We start from the raw sequence: 17,093 nt of genomic DNA, 5'->3' as shown, positions 1-17,093 counted from the left end.
ACTTTGAGGTATAGTTACCTGCTACCACTCATAGCCACAGCGATTGATTCAATGCACGGGGTGTGCTTTTTCGCCAAACTAGATCTCAGGAGCGCATACAACCTGGTGCGTATCCGGGAGGGAGACGAGTGGAAGACGGCTTTCAGTACCACCTCAGGGCACTATGAGTACCTTGTCATGCCATACGGGTTGATGAATGCGCTATCAGTCGTTCAAGCCTTTGTAGAAAAGATTTTCAGGGACCTGCACGGGACCTGCACGGGCAGGGTGTAGTGGTGTATATTGATGACATTCTGATATACTCCGCTACATGCGCCGAGCCTGTGTCCCTGGTGCGCAGGGTGCTTGGTGGCCTGTTGGAGCATGACCTATACGTCAAGGCTGAGAAATGTCTGTTCTTCCAGCAGTCCGTCTCTTTCCTAGGGTATTGCATTTCCACTTCAGGGGTGGAGGTGGAGAGTGATCGCATTTCAGCTGTGCGTAATTGGCCGACTCCCACCAAGGTAAAGGAGGTGCAGCGGTTCTTAGGGTTTTCCAACTACTACCGGAGGTTTATCCGGGGTTTTGGTAAGGTAGCGGCTCCCATTACCTCACTGCTGAAGGGGTGTCCCGGTGCGTTTGCAGTGGTCAGCTGAGGCAGACAGGGCTTTTAGTCACCTGAGGGCTCTGTTTACCTCGGCTCCCGTGCTGGCCCATTCGGATCCCTCTTTGGCGTTCATAGTGGAGGTGGACGCATCCGAGGCTGGGATAGGAGCTGTGCTCTCTCAGCGCTCGGGTACGCCTCCGAAGTTCCGCCTCTGTGCCTTCTTCTCGAAGAAGCTCAGCCCGGCGGAGAGAAACTATGTTGTGGGGAACACGGGAACTGTTGGCTGCTGTCAAGGCCTTGAAGGCGTGGAGACATTGGCTTGAGGGGGCTAAACACCCTTTTCTCATCTGGACTGACCACCGCAATCTGGAGTACATCCGGACAGCGAGGAGACTGAACCCTCGCCCATCTAGGTCTGCCATGTTTTTCACCCGTTTTGTGTTCACCCTTTCTTCAGACCAGGCTCCCAGAACGTGAAGGCAGACACATTGTCCCGGCTGTATGACACAGAGGAGCGGCCCATGGATCCCACTCCCATACTCCCCGACTCCTGCCTGGTGGCGCCGCTAGTGTGGGAGCTGGACACGGACATTGAGCAGGTGTTACGTGCAGAGCCCGCTCCCGTCCAGTGTCCCACTGGGCATCTGTACGTCCCGTCTGCTGTTTGTGACCGGTTGATCTATTGGGGCCACACGTCACCATCCTCTGGTCATCCTGGGATCGGTCGGACAGTGTACTGTTTGAGCGGGAGATACTGGTGGCCTACCTTGGCTAAGGACATGACGGTTTATGTTTCCTCCTGCTCGGTGTGCGCCCAGTGTAAGGCACCTAGGCACCTTCCCAGAGGGAAGCTACACCCCTTACCCGTTCCACAACGGCCTTGGTTGCAGCTGTCGGTGGATTTTCTTACTGATCTTCCCCCCTCACAGGGTAACACCGCAATCCTGGTCGATGTGGATCGGTTCACTAAGTCCTGTCGTCTCCTCCATCTGCCCGGTCTCCGTACGGCCCTACAGACTGTGGAGGCCTTGTTTACGCACGTCTTCCGGCACTATGGGATGCCTGAGGATATAGTGTCTGATCGAGGTCCCCAGTTCACGTCTAGGGTCTGGAAGGTGTTCATGGAACGTCTGGGGGTCTCGATCAGCCTTACTTCAGGGTTTCACCCCGAGAGTAATGGGCAGGTGGAGAGAGTAAACCAGGATGTAGGCAGGTTTCTGGGGTCCTATTGCCAGGACCGGCCGGGGGAGTGGGCGGCGTTCGTGCCCTGGGCCGAGATGGCACAGAACTCGCTTCGCCACTCCTCCACTAACCTCTCTCCCTTCCAGTGCGTACTGGGGTACCAGCCGGTTCTGGCGCCTTGGCATCAGAGTCAGACCGAGGTTCTTGCGGTGGACGACTGGTTCAGACGCGCAGAGGAGACATGGGAAGCTGTCCGTGTTCACCTTCAGCGGGCCGTGCTGCGCCAAAAGGAGAACGCAGATCGCTACCGCAGTGAGGCCCCGGTGTTCGAAACCTGCCCTTCTGCCTGCCCTGCCGGAAGCTGGGTCCGCTGTTTGTGGGGCCATTTAAAGTCCTGAGGAGAGTGAGCAAGGTTTTTTATAGGTTACAGCTTCCACCCAATTACCGTATTAACCCCCTGTTCCATGTGTCTCTCCTCAGGTCGGTGGTGGTTGGCCCGCTCCAGGAGTCTGAGGTGCGGGAGGTTCCTCCGGCCCCCTCTGGACATCGAGGGGGCCCCGGCGTACTCTGTACGCTCCATACTGGATTTGAGGCAACGGGCGAGTGGCCTTCTGTATCTCGTGGAGTGGGGGTGTACGGTCCGGAGGGAAGGTGCTGGGTTCCGGTCGAGGACATGTTGCTGCAGGAGTTCCACCGTCTTCATCTGGATCGCTCTGCGCCTCGCCCTCCGGGTTGTCCCCAATGCCGGTGTCGGCGCGCTGCTGGAGCCGCGCGTCAAGTACTGTCACGACTTCCGCCGAAATCGGTTCCTCTCCTTGTTCGGGAGGTGTTCGGCGGCCTTCTAGCCATCGCCGATCCACCTTTCATTTTCCATTTGTTTTGTCTTGTCTTCCCACACACCTGGTTCCAATTCCATAATTACATGTTGTGTATTTAACCCTCTGTCCTTGTCCGGAATTGCTTATTGTAAGTGCTTGTGCACCTTATGTCTGTGCTACGGGGTTTTGTCCCATTGTATATTTTGTTTTTGTTCACGGTGATTTTTATTATTAAACTACGCTGTTGTAACACAGTCTTTGCTCTCCTGCGCCTGACTTCTCTGCCGCCATTACGCCCACCTTACAAGTAACGCAAAGTAATAACTACTAATATAATGTGTTACTTTCCACACAAAGTAATATTGTTAAGTCAGGTGTGACATTTGTTAAATGTAAGAAGTAATATATAACACTGATCTCTTTCCACCTCTTCTTCTTATCTGTAAGGAGACAAAACACGAGGCGGTGGAGAGAGAAAAAAATGTAATTGTAAAGAAAATTTGGCTCATCTGTGTGGTTCAGTGAGGAAGCAGATTGCATTTCAGTACTTCATTAATAAATGAGATTGGGAACATTGGCAGAATGATGGCTCCTTTGTCTCTATGTTCAGGACATGGTCTACAGAACACTACAATACAATCCTGGCCATAACTACAGACCAATTACAGTGCAACTCCGGTATGTACATACCTGTTTCAATGAAGTTGTCCAGGATATGAGACAAAAGCATCCTGAAGCAGCAACGTCCACAGCTGTAAAGGGTTAAGGAATATGGCATCTATATATGCTGTGTACTATAGCTGATCACATATTGAGTTTGAGTGGTAGCATGAGAGATGGATGAAGAGAGAAGTGTAGAGAGAGCGAGAGAACAAGAAAGCAATCGAGGCGCTACCCAGGGGTCAAAGTCCAGTCCTCCACAAAATGGCAGAACACATGAAGGATGGTGTTTAATTACCAGGCAGAAAAATTGAGAAAAAGAAGGAAAGAAACAAAAGAGGAGGCATCGGCCTCAGAACAGACCTGATATCTCTCTCTCTCTTAGCGCTAATATAACGCTACATTTTGTTTTCGCTGTAAAACATTTAATAAATCGGAAATATTGTCTGGCATCACAAGATGCCTGTCTTTCATTTACTGTACACTATGTATTTTTCAGAAATGTTTTATGATGCGTAATTAGGTATTTGACGTTGGTGTCTGTAAATATTATGGCTGCTTTCGGTGCAATTTCTGAATGTAGCTGCAATGTAAACTATGATTTATACCTGAAATATGCACATTTTTTGAAAAAAACATATGCTATACAATAAATATGTTATCAGACTGTCATCTGATGAGGTTGTTTCTTGGTTAGTGGCTATTTATATCTTTATTTGGCCGAATTTGTGATAGCTACTGATGTAGTAAAAAACTGATGGTGTAATAAAAGTGGAGTCTTTTGCTAACGTGGTTAGCTAATAGATTTACATATTTTGTCTTCCCTGTAAAACATTTAAAAAATTGGACATGTTGGCTGGATTCACGAGATGTGTACCTTTCATATGCTGTATTGGACTTGTTAATGTGTGAAAGTTAAATATTTAAAAAAAATATATTTTGAATTTCGCGCCCTGCACTTGAAGTGGCTGTTGTCATAAGTGTACCGGCGTCGGGCTGCAGCCATATTAATAGACTTTCATTCTCAGGCCCCACTTTATCATCCCAGTCAGAATATTTTCATCAGTGGTCTTGATCTATAATTGATAACAATTCTCAAACATGACTCTGTAGAATAAGACAGACAGAGGCATTGGATAAATGACTGAGGAGAGTACAGGGGAAAAGAAAGGTGGTTAAGGAGGACTCAAAAAGCACAGCAAGGAAAGCAACATCCTTCTCTGTACAACCCCTCCACCCACCTCTAGCTTTCCCAGAGGCAATCAGAACTAATGTGAACATTCCTCTTTCGCTGCTTTAGCTAGTCCCCGCAGAGCTGGAGTTAAGAAGACACAAGTCAATACACAGTCAGAGACTAAGGACAAATTATTACACAGCCAGGGCTGAAAAATAGTGGATTCAATGTTGGAATGTTTATTGAAATGTTCCAACAAGCCCTGAGAAACAAACAACTAAGAATGGAACAGAATTTTGCTACAAAAGAACATATCAGGTTACACTCCATCATGCTGCAAAACAATAAATAATCTGCATATTATGCATGTGTTTACTACTATGCTAATGCTAGCTATTCACCATCCACTGTTGTATGGTGAGAAGACGCTACCCGCTAGGCGCTAAACGCTAGGCACTACCCGCTAGGCTAATGAGAGGCTGTTTAATGCTATCTATCCACCATCCACCTCCAGCCTGCTGTACAGTGAGGAGGAGCCGCTAACTGCTTGGCGCTATCCGCTGGGTACTACCCACTAGATTTGATGTTGTGATGGCGCTGGAGGGGAATGCTGCTGTCTTCGGCTCCTAACCAACCATGCTATTTTGTTTGTTTTTTCACATTGTTCGTAACTTGTTTTGTACATAATGTTGTTGCTACCGTCTCTTATGACCGAAAATAGCTTCTGGGCATCAGAACTGTGATTGTTCACCTCAAACTGGGCGAAGAGTTCTTCTTCAATGAGTCGGACGGCAGGGATATAATACAGCCAGGCCCAGATCCCCGTTTTTCGCTGGAGAAGAACACAGAGATTTCGCAGAAAGAGATCAGGGTGCCTTATGAGGACCAGGTGATGAGTGGCTAATATGCCTTTACCTTCCATCCTGCTAGCTAACGTTCAATCGATGGAAAATAAATGGGATGAACTGAAAACACGTTTATACTACCAATGGGACATTATTAAAAACTGTAATATCTTATGTTTCACCAAGGCGTGGCTGAACGACGACATTAAGTACATACAGCTGTCGTGTTATACACTCTATCGGCAGGACAGAACAGCAGCCTCTGGTAAGACACGGGGCCTATATGTTCACGTAAACAACAGCTGGTGCACGATATCTAAGGAAGTCTCGAGGTTTTGCTTGCCTGAGGTATAGTATCTCATGATAAGCTGTAGACCCCACTATCTACCTAGAGTGTTTTCATCTGTATTTTTCGTAGCTGTCTACATTCCACCACAGACCGATGCTGGCACTAAAACCACACTCAATAAAGCGGCGCTCGTAGTGGCCGGTAAATTTGAAGGTAAATTTAAATCAGTTTTACCAAATTTCTAGCAGCATGTTAAATGTGCAACCAGAGGGCAAAAAATTCTAGACCACCTTAACTCCACACACAGAGACACGTACAAAGCTCTCCCTCACCCTCCATTTGGCAAAGCTGACCATAATTCTATCCTCTTGATTCCTGCTTACAAGCAAATATTAAAGCAAGAAGCACCAGTGACTCGGTCTATAAAAAGTGGTCAGATGAAGCAGATGCTAAACTACAGGACTGGAATATGTTTCGTTATTTTTCAGATGACATTGAGGAATACACCACATCAGTCACTGGCTTTATCAATAAGTGCATTGAGGACGTCGTCCCCGCAGTGACTGTACATACATACCTCAACCAGAAGCCATGGATAACAGGCAACATTCACACTGAACAGAAGGGTAAAGCTGCCACTTTCAAGGAGAGGGACTCTAACCAGGATGCCCTCCGATGAACCATCAAACAGGCAAAGCATCAAAGCAGGACTAAGATCAAATTATACTAAACCGTCTCTGACGCTTGTCGGATGTGGCAGGGCCTGCAAACTAGTCAGACTACAAAGGGAAGCACAGCCGAGAGCTGCCCAGTGGCACGAGCCTACCAGACGAGCTAAATATGCTATGCTTCGAGGCAAAAAACACTGAAACATGCAGAGAGCATCAGCTGTTCTGGACGGCTTTGTGACCACGCTCTCCGCAGCCGATGTGAGTAAGACCTTTATTAAACAGGTCAACATTCACAAGGCCTCAGCGCCAGACGGATTACCAGGACAATTACTGCGAGCATGCGCTGACCAACTGGCAAGTGTCTTCACTGACAGTTTCACCCTCTCCTTGTCTAAGTCTCTAAAACCAACATGTTTCAAGCAGACCACCATAGTCCCTGTGCCCAAGAACACTAAGATAACCTGCCTAAATGACTACCGGCCCGTAGCACTCACATCTGTAGCCAGGAAATGCTTTGAAAGGGTGGTCATTGCTCACATCAACAACATTATCCCAGAAACCCTAAACCCACTCCAATTTGCATGCCACACCAACAGATCCACAGATGATGCACTTTCTATTGCACTCCACACTGCCCTTTCACACCTGGACGAAAGGAACACCTATGTGAGAATGCTTTTCATTGACTACAGCTCAGCATTCAAGACCGTTGTGCCATCAAAGCTCATCACTAAGCTAAGAACCCTGGGCCTAAACACTTCCCTCTGCAACTGGATCCTGGATTTGGACACATCCGCCACGCTGATCCTCACCACGGGGTCCCCTCAGGGGTGTTTGCTCAGTCCCCTCCTGTAGTCTCTGTTCACTCATGACTACACGGCCAGGCATGACTTCAACACCATCATTAAGTTTGCTGATGACACAACAGCCCGATCACCGACAACGATTAGACAGCCTATAGGGAGGAGGTCAGAGACCTGACCGTGTGGTGCCAGGACAACAACCTATCCCTCATTGCGATCAAGACAAAAGAGATGATTGTGGACGACCAGAAAAGGAGGACCGAGCACGCCCCCATTCTCATCGACGGGGCTGTAGTGGAGCAGGGTGCGAGCTTCAAGTTCCTTTGTGTCCACATCACCAACAAACTAACATGGTCCAAGTACACCAAGACAGTCGTGAAGAGGGCACGACAAAACCTATTCCCCCTCAGGAGACTGAAAAGATCTGGCATGGGTCCTCCTGGTTTTACAGCTGCACCATTGAGAGCGTCCTGACGGGTTGCATCAATGCCTGGTATGGAAACTGCTCGGCCTCCGACCGCATGGCACTACAGAGGGTAGTGCACACAGCCCAGTACATCACCACCATCCAGGACCTCTATACCAGGCGGTGTCAGAGGAAGTCTATGTCCAAGAGGCTCCTAAATAGCTTCTACCCCCAAGTCATAAGACTATTTGCATTGTCCCCCGCCCCCCCCGCACCCTGGAACGCTGCTGCTGCTCTCTGTTACTATCTATGCATAGTCACTTTACCTACATGTACATATTACCTCAATTATCTCGGCATCGGTGCCCTGGCACATTGACTCTGTACCGTTAACCCCTGTATACAGCCCCGCTATTGTTATTTACTGCTGCTCTTTAATCATTTGTTATTCTTATCTCTTACTTTTTTAGATATTTTTCTTAAAACTGCATTGTTGGTTAAGGGCTTGTAAGTAAGCATTTCACTGTAAGGTCTACACCTATTAGGTGCATGTGACAAATCATTTATTTTGATTTAACTAATCACTGCCCGCTAGGCTAATGAGAGGCTGTTTTCATTAGCAGTGTGTGAAGGAGCACTATGCTGGCTCTCTGTCCCCTATTCAGACAGACAGCATGATGGGGGCTAATTTATCACAACACATTAGCCCCACTGTGTGTTTGATCATATCTGTTTACCCTGCTTCATTATGAGGATCCTCAGATGCTCATCACATTACCAGACAGCCCACCCAGATAGAAGACTCCTGCTGTTAGCTATAAGTGAATAGGGACTGAGCGTCTGTCTGAAATAGAATATAGCTTATCAAATAAATTAAAATAAAGTCAAAGTATTGTTAGATTCTGTGATAATCTTGGAACATTGTTATACTCAGAAGTGTAGTATCTAAGGAGTGAAAGAGATTGGCTTTTACATCAGAAGTTAATGGGTTCCTGTAGGAGCCAGATGGCAAGTGAAACTAAATGCATGCTATTCAACCGATCGCTGCCTGCACCTGCCCGCCTGTCCAACATCACTACTCTGGACGGCTCTGACTTAGAATATGTGGACAACTACAAATACCTAGGTGTCTGGTTAGACTGTAAACTCTCCCTCCAGACTCACATCAAACATCTCCAATCCAAAGTTAAATCTAGAATTGGCTTCCTATTCCGCAACAAAGCATCCTTCACTCATGCTGCCAAACATACCCTCGTAAAACTGACAATCCTATCAATACTCGACTTCGGCGATGTCATTTACAAAATAGCCTCCAATACCCTACTCAATAAATTGGATGCAGTCTATCACAGTGCCATCCATTTTGTCACCAAAGCCCCATATACTACCCACCACTGCGACCTGTACGCTCTCGTTGGCTGGCCCTCGATTCATACTCGTCGCCAACCCCACTGGCTCCAGGTCAGTGGGAAAAAAGAAATAAAAATAATAAATCAATTGAGATCCAGATTTGAATTTGTGGACCATAGAACATACTAACACATCACACACAGTGCCTCTGGAAAATATTCAGACCCCTTAACTTTATACACCTTTTTCTACATTACAGCCTTATTCGAAAATGTATTAAATAAATACAAATCCTCATCAATCTGCACACAATACCCCATAATGACAAAGTGAAAACAGGTTTTTAGAAATGTTAGCAAATTTGTAAAATTTGAAAAACATAAATACCTTCTTTACATATGTTTTCAGCCCCTTTACTATGTGACTCGAAATTGAGCTCAGGTGCATCCTGTTTCCATTGACCATCCTTAAGATGTTCCTACAACTTGATTGGAGTCCACCTGTGGTAATTTCAATTGATTGGACATGATTTGGAAAGGCACACACCCGTCTAAATAAGATCCCACAGTTGACAATGGATGTCAGCGCAACAAAACAAGCCATGAGGTCGAAGGAATTGACTGTAGAGCTCCGAGACAGGATTGTGTCGAGGCACAGATCTGGTGAAGCATACCAAAACATTTCTGCAGCCTTGAAGGTCGCCAAGAACACAGTGGCCTACATCATTCTGAAATGGAAGATGTTTGGAACCACCAAAACTCTTCCTTGAGCTGGCCTCCTGGGCAAACTGAGCAATTGGGGGAGAAGGTTTTTTTTCAGGGAAGTCACCAAGAACCTGATTGTCACCAACAGAGCTTAAGACTTCCCCTGTGGAGATGAGAGAACTTCAAGAAGGACAACTGTCTCTGCAGCACTCCACCAATCAGACCTTTATAGTAGATTTGCCAAACAGAAGCCAATCCTCAGTAAAAGGCACATGACAGTCCGCTTGGAGTTTGCCAAAAGGCACCTAAAGACTCCCAGACCATGAGAAACAAGATTTTCTGGTCTGATGAAACCAAGATTGAACTCTTTGGCCTGAATGCCAAGTGTCATATCTGGAAAAACCTGGCACCATCCCTACGGTGAAGCATGGTGGTGGAAGCATCATAATGTTGCTTTTCAGCTGCAGGGATTGGGAGACTCGTCAGGATCAAGGCAAATCTGAACACATTACAGAGAGATCCTTGATGAAAACCTGCTCCAGAGCGCTCATGACCTCAGACTGGGGTGAAGGTTCACCTTCCAACAAGACAACAACCATAAGCACACAGCCAAGTCAACGCAGGAGTGGCCCGATCGAACATCTCTGGGGAGACCTGAAAATTGCTGTGCAGTAATAACCCCCATCCAACCTAACAGAGCTTGAGAAGATCTGCAGAGAAGAATGGGACAAACTCCCAAAATACATGTGTGCAAAGTTTGTAGCGTCATCCCCAAGAATACTTGATGCTGTAATCACTGCCAAAGGTGCTTCAACAAAGTACTGAGTAAAAGGTCTGTATACTTATGTAAATGTAATATTTCAGTTAAAAAATAAATATAAATTAGCAAAAAAAATAGTAGTAACAAAAATAAATAGGCTTTTAAACGAAACACGGCTTGTAATAAAAATAAATAGCTTTAACGAAACACGGCTTGTAACAAAAATAAAAAATAAATAGCAGTAAACAGTAGCCTACCAAGAAAGTCAAACTTCATTGCGGTGGCGATTGTTATGGCTTTCAGTCGGATCTGCACAGTTCCAACGTCTTATCATCGACTCATTAAGACCAAGATCCCGTGCAGCAGCTCTATTTCCTTTTCCAACAGCCAGATCGATCGCCTTCAACTTGAAAGCTGCATCATATGCATTTCTCCGTGTCTTTGCCATGATGAGGGTGACAAAATGACTACCGTAATCAGAATGATGGCAAGTTTGAGCGCGCTCGATTTATGTCACATTATGTGACGGTGCTCAGTTTTTTGGCGGCATGAATCTTGTGGGGGGAAAAAAAACACATAAATTATCCACGTCATTGTATAAACCGCGAGGTTCATAGCGTGGGAAAAAAGTAGCGGCTTATAGTCCGGAAATTACGGTAATTATAGACATGAGGTGGAACTAAAAATAACAAGATAACTAATGTAAAATGTTCTGTGTCCGTAAAATGTATATAGGTTCAGGACTTTTCTGAAACAGAACAGTTGAAAAATATATGGCAAATAGAAATCTCTGGTCTCCAGAGATAGATGGGAGGGGTTGAGGGTAGGAAAAGGGTGGGACTAAAAACAACAAAATATAACTATTTAAGCAATAAGGCCCGAGGAGGAGTGGTATATGGACAATATACCATGGCTAAGGGCTGTTCTTAGCACGACGCAACGCAGAAAGCCTGGACAAAGTCCTTAGCCGTGGTATATTGGGCATATACCACAAACCCCCAAGGTGCCTTATTGCTATTATAAACTGGTTACCAAAGTAATTAGAACAGTACAAATACATGTTATGTCATCCCCGTGGTATACAGTCTGATATGCCACTGCTGTCAGACAGTCAGCATGCAGGGCTCAAACCACCAAGTTTATAATGTAAAACGTATATAGTATGTATAAGCTGGAAGTAGAAGCCTAAGTGTTGTTTACTCCAACTAGGGGAGGGGTGGTAGGTTTAGAAAAAATAAGCACAGAGGAAGCAGTGAAATGTAACCAGTACTGATTAATAGACACATCAGCACTAGACATGATGAAACAGATCACTCAAGTGATGGGAAATGCAATTGTGTTTATGCATAGGGTGTGTATGGTGCACAGGAGTGTTGCAAACCTTTCAGCATTGCCCTTATATTGATTCAGCGTATCAAATTACTACTGGTGGGAAGGTGTGGTGGGCAGTTTATTGTTTGTGAAGACCTGAGGCTAGTAGAACACCAGATGATAGGAAGATTGACTGATTTCATAATTGAACATTCCGAGAGAATGCGTATGCGTTTTGTGTGTGTCTTGGTGTGTGTGTATGTGCTTGTGTCTCCGTGCTGCATCCCTACCCATTCAGCCACATTAGCGTGTAAGGAGAGACTGTAGCCTGTGGTTGTAATGCTGCTCTCCATAAAGACTAGCCATTAACCCCGGCTCACCCAGTACTTAATGACCTACTCTCTGTTGTAAAGTAGCAGCCACACAAAAAGCCTCCATGGAATAGCAGTATAATGGACACTCCAGTTGCTGGAAGCTGATTGACATATTATCCACTGCAGCTTAAAAGTCAATGTAGCCACTTAAAAAGCCCATGTGAAGTTTAGCATTTGGAATTGTTGGATATGATATCCAAGCATGTCACACCTACTCCTACTCCCTCCCTCCGGTGCTCGAAGTTGCCAGTCTACTAACCACCGGTCCTGGTAACCCACATTGTTCCCCTCTGGCAACACACATTGCGCACACAGAAAACCTGGCAACCATCATTGTGCACACCTGCTCCCCATCGTTAAGCACACCTAGACTTCATCGCCACCTTTTCCTTCATATAGCCCTCAGTAAGCCTCAGTCATCATGCAGTATTGGTTTTGGTTACGCATTATTGTCATGTTTATTATTATTAAACTCACCTTCTGCACCTGCTTCCTGACTCCCTGTGTATACGTTACAAAGCATTTCCATTTTGCATATGCCTAACAATATTTGCGAATTTAATAATTTTAAGATTTAGACAAACAAAAATGTATCTTGATGGTTGTACAGTCATCTCAAATGAAATTGTGAAGGACCTCTGCGTTACTCTGGACCATGATCTCTCTTTTGACGAACATATCAAGAATATTTCAAAGACATCTTTTTTCCATCTTCGTAACATTGCAAAAATCAGAAACTTTCTGTCCAAAAATGATGCAGAAAAATGTATCCATGCTTTTGTCACTTCAAGCTTAGACTACTGCAATGCTCTACTTTCCGGCTACCCGGATAAAGCACTAAATAAACTTCAGTTAGTGCTAAACACGGCTGCTAGAATCTTGACTAGAACCGAAAAATTTGATCATATTACTCCAGTGCTAGCCTCTCTACACTGGCTTCCTGTTAAGGCTAGGGCTGATTTCAAGGTTTTACTGCTAACCTAAAAAGCGTTACATGGGCTTGCTAATACCTATCTTTCCGATTTGGTCCTGCCGTACATACCTACACGTAAGCTACAGTCACAAGACGCAGGCCTCCTTACTGTCCCTAGAATTTCTAAGCAAACAGCTGGAGGCAGGGCTTTCTCCTATAGAGATCTATTTTCATGGAATGGTCTGCCTACCTATGTGAGAGACGTAGACTCGGTCTCGACCTTTAAGTCGTTATTGAAGACTCATATCTTCAGTAGGTCCTATGATTGAATGTAGTCTGGCCCAGGGGTGTGAAGGTGAACGGAAAGGCACTGGATCGAAAAACCGCCCTCCCTGTCTCTGCCTGGCCGGTTCCCCTCTCTCCACTGGGATTCTCTGCCTCTAACCCTATGACGGGGGCTGAGTCACTGGCTTACTGGTGCTCTTCCATGCCATCCCTAGGAGGGGTGCGTCACTTGAGTGGGTTGAGTCACTGACGTGATCTTCCTGTCCAAGTTGGCGTCCCCCTCGGGTTCGTGCCTTGGGAAAGGTCTTTGTGGGCTATACTCAGCCTTGTCTCAGGGTAGAAGGTTGGTGGTTGAAGATATCCCTCTAGTGGTGTGGGGGCTGTGCTTTGGCAAAGTGGGTGGAGATATATCCTGCCTGTTTGGCCCTGTCCGGGGGTATTGTTGGACAGGGCCACAGTGTCTCCCGACCCCTCCTGTCTCAGCCTCCAGTATTTATGCTGCAATAGTTTATGTGTCGGGGGGGCTAGGGTCAGTCTGTTATAGCTAGAGTATTTCTTGTCTTATCCGGTGTCCTGTCTGAATTTAAGTATGCTCCCTCTAATTCTCTCTCTTTCTCTCTCTCTCTTTCTCTCTCTCTTCTCTCGGAGGACTTGAGCCCTAGGACCATGCCTTGGGACTACCTGGCCTGATGACTCCTTGCTGTCCCCAGTCCACCTGGTCATGCTGCTGCTCCATTTTCAACTGTTCTGCCTGCGGCTATGGAACCCTGACCTGTTCACTGGACGTGCTACCTTGTCCCGGACCTGCTGTTTTGGACTCTCTCTCTACCGCACCTGCTGTCTCTAACTCTGAATGATCGGCTATGAAAAGCCAAATTACATTTACTCCTGAGGAGCTGACCTGTTGCACCCTCTACAACCACTGTGAGTATTATTATCTGAGCCTGCTGGTCATCTATGAACGTTTGAACATCTTAGCCATGTTCTGTTATAATCTCCACCCCACACAGCCAGAAGAGGACTGGCCACCCATCATAGCCTGGTTCCTCTCTAGGTTTCTTACTAGATTCCTGCCTTTCTAGAGAGTTTTTCCTAGCCACCGTGCTTCTACATCTGCATTGCTTGCTGTTTGGGGTTTTAGGCTGTGTTTCTGTACAGATCTTTGTGACATCGGCCGATGTAAAAAGGGCTTTATAAATATATTTGATTGAATTTGATTGATGAATGGTAAAAGGAATACTGCTATTCACAGTGCCTGTTTTCTTGTCCTAGTTGTCATCAGATGTCTGTGTTTGTCAGGTGTAGACACATTTAAACAGTAAATACTGGAAGACGTCTCACTGACAAATTGTCCCTTGTCTCAAGTCTAGCTCCTCTCAGTCAATAAGTTACAGTTCTGTTGAGGTGAGAACTACAAAAGTGTTTCAGACTGATGTCACTCTCAGTGAGGGCGTAGATGGAGTTGTGGCAGAATGATCTGTTATGGGCCAGTGAGTCATGGCAGAATGATCTGTTATGGGCCAGTGAGTCATGGCAGAATGATCTGTTATGGGCCAGTGAGTCATGGCAGAATGATCTATTATGGGTCAGAGTCATGGCAGGATGATCTATTATGGGTCAGTGAGTCATGGCAGAATGATCTGTAATGGGCCAGTGAGTTGTGGCAGAATGATCGGTTATGGGGCTGTGTGTGTGTGTGTTGTCTGACATTGGGTCAGTCAGAGAGAGGGAGAGAGAGGTACTAAGTCAAAGCATTGTAATTAATGAGGTGTGAATGGTACCTAGGCAAAGCCCCCTCACAAAAAAATCATTTCAGTTAATTACTGACTGACTGTCAACCCCCCGACTGTGTCTCTAGGAGATACTCCTGATACTCCAGAGAGAGAGGGAGAGAGACCGAGAGAGAGAGAGAGAGGGAGAGGGAGAGGGAGAGGGAGAGGAGAGGGAGAGGGAGAGGGAGAGGGAGAGGGAGAGGGAGAGGGAGAGAGGGAGAGAGGGAGGAGAGGAGAGAGGAGAGAGAGAGAGGAGAGAGAGAGAGAGAGAGAGAGGAGAGAGAGAGAGAGAGAGAGAGAGAGAGAGAGAGAGAGAGAGAGAGAGAGAGAGAGAGAGAGAGAGAGAGAGAGAGAGAGAGAGAGAGAGAGAGAGAGAGAGAGAGAGAGAGAGAGAGGGAGGAGAGGGAGGGAGGGAGGGAGGGAGGGAGGGAGGGAGGGAGGGAGGGAGGGAGGGAGGGAGGGAGAGAGAGGGGGAGAAAAAAGACAGAGCGAGAAACAGATATATAAAGTGTGTGTCAACCATCGATCAGCCAACTCCTTCCCTGCTGTCTCATCTCTCTCTCTCTCTCTCTCTCTCTCTCTGTATCTCTCTCTCTGTCTCTCTCTCTCTGTATCTCTCTCTCTCTCTCTCTCTCTCTCTCTCTCTCTCTCTCTCTCTAGCTCAGCTCTCTCTCTCTCTCTCTCTCTCTCTGTATCTCTCTCTCTCTCTCTAGCTCAGCTCTCTCTCTCTCTCTCTCTCTCTCTGTATCTCTGTATCTCTCTCTCTCTGTATCTCTCTGTATCTCTCTCTCTGTCTCTGAATCTCTCTGTATCTCTCTCTCTCTCTCTCTCTCTGTATCTCTCTCTCTCTCTATCTCTGTATCTCTCTCTGTATCTCTGTATCTCTCTGTATCTCTCTGTATCTCTCTCTCTCCATGTAATGAGGTCATTAAACAGAAACTCATCAAACCACTACACCTTTTCTAGATGCTGGAAGGAAAAATCTGACAAACATATTCAGACAAACTACATCAGAGCTGCTCCAACCCAGTCTGAGGGGCTCAGAGAGTGGGTACCAGCCCTTGCGCCAACCCCACACTGAGGACTTGGCCACATCAAGAGGCCTGGCAGCAGGCACTGGTGTCAGGCTGGCCAGTTAGCCTGTAGCTAGTGACAACCCACTGGCACTGGCAACCTCCAGGAATTGGCAACGCAATGGGGGAGTTGGGATGGTCACCAAGGAGGATGAGTGTAAACAGTCAGTCTTTTTCTGTGCGATAACCTTATTCAACATGAGGGTTATTTGGGGTACAATCCCGTCACATTGATTCAATGTAATTGCATTTGCACTACTAAGAGTAGTATTAGTATTGGTTTTGTACATGGTTAAAGGACATAAGGGTGTGAATAGCTTTTATAGGAACATGCTTGGTAGTACTAGTTTAAAGCTAGTGGTTTTAAATTAGAAAGCAGACATTTTCTTTTCTTTTCTAGGAAAGCAGAAGTGAGAATATCACATTACGGCTTAATGCATTTTATGCTAATGTTTTACAAGAGCTCCCAAGAACGAAGGTCAACCACAAAAATGAAGAACGAGTATATCATCCTCTGATTGAATGATGTTAACCCATTCATCACAACTTGGTACTTCCTTCTCCATTCTATCATCAGCCAGTGGTGGGGCGTACCATACCTGCGTAGGGGACGGGGGCGTCTTTATCAAGGGCCACCAGCGGAGGGTCCAGTTGAACGATGTCCATGTTCTCTGTGATTACCCCATGGTATGAAGTCTCAATCCACGGTTTATGTTTGTTCACTACGAGAGAAAAAGGAGGGTGTTAAGAAGCGATAGAGAAAGAGAGAAAGAAAATGTCAGTCATTCACAGAAGTTTTTACATTTTCAGTCTGCATGTAATTACTGGGCGAACTGAGAATGGCTTTGTGCAAAATTAATACAGCAGATGTTCTTTCCTCCCCACACTGCAACTCCCACTTGGAAAAAAGCCACGCACACACACACACAAACATACACACACAAACAAACACACACACACATACACACACACACATACACACACACTGCTTTTCCTGGCAGAGGATCTCCATTCTTCCTTTTTTCTGAGAAACATTCTCATTTCACTAATCTCCCCTACTTCTTGTCTCCCCCTCTCTTTCCTCTCTCAAACGTTCCCTGGACGTCTCAAAGCGCTC

General features: G+C 46.2%; 1 protein-coding gene across 2 annotated transcripts in view; it reads right to left on the bottom strand.

Annotated features, from left to right (window-relative positions):
• Positions 1 to 17,093, bottom strand: part of LOC129831799 (calsyntenin-2-like) — a 681,146-nt gene that overhangs the window by 389,014 nt on the left and 275,039 nt on the right. For both annotated transcript variants that reach the window (XM_055895258.1, XM_055895259.1), the window contains exon 2: positions 16,576 to 16,698. In XM_055895258.1, the coding sequence (XP_055751233.1) occupies positions 16,576 to 16,698 (123 nt within the window). The remainder of the gene's footprint in view (positions 1 to 16,575; positions 16,699 to 17,093) is intronic.

The sequence above is a fragment of the Salvelinus fontinalis genome, chromosome 33, assembly GCF_029448725.1.
Source record: "Salvelinus fontinalis isolate EN_2023a chromosome 33, ASM2944872v1, whole genome shotgun sequence".
NCBI classification, from domain to species: Eukaryota; Metazoa; Chordata; class Actinopteri; order Salmoniformes; family Salmonidae; genus Salvelinus; species Salvelinus fontinalis.
Note: the sequence above shows the minus strand (reverse complement) of the source record. Positions and strands in the feature narration are given on the sequence as shown.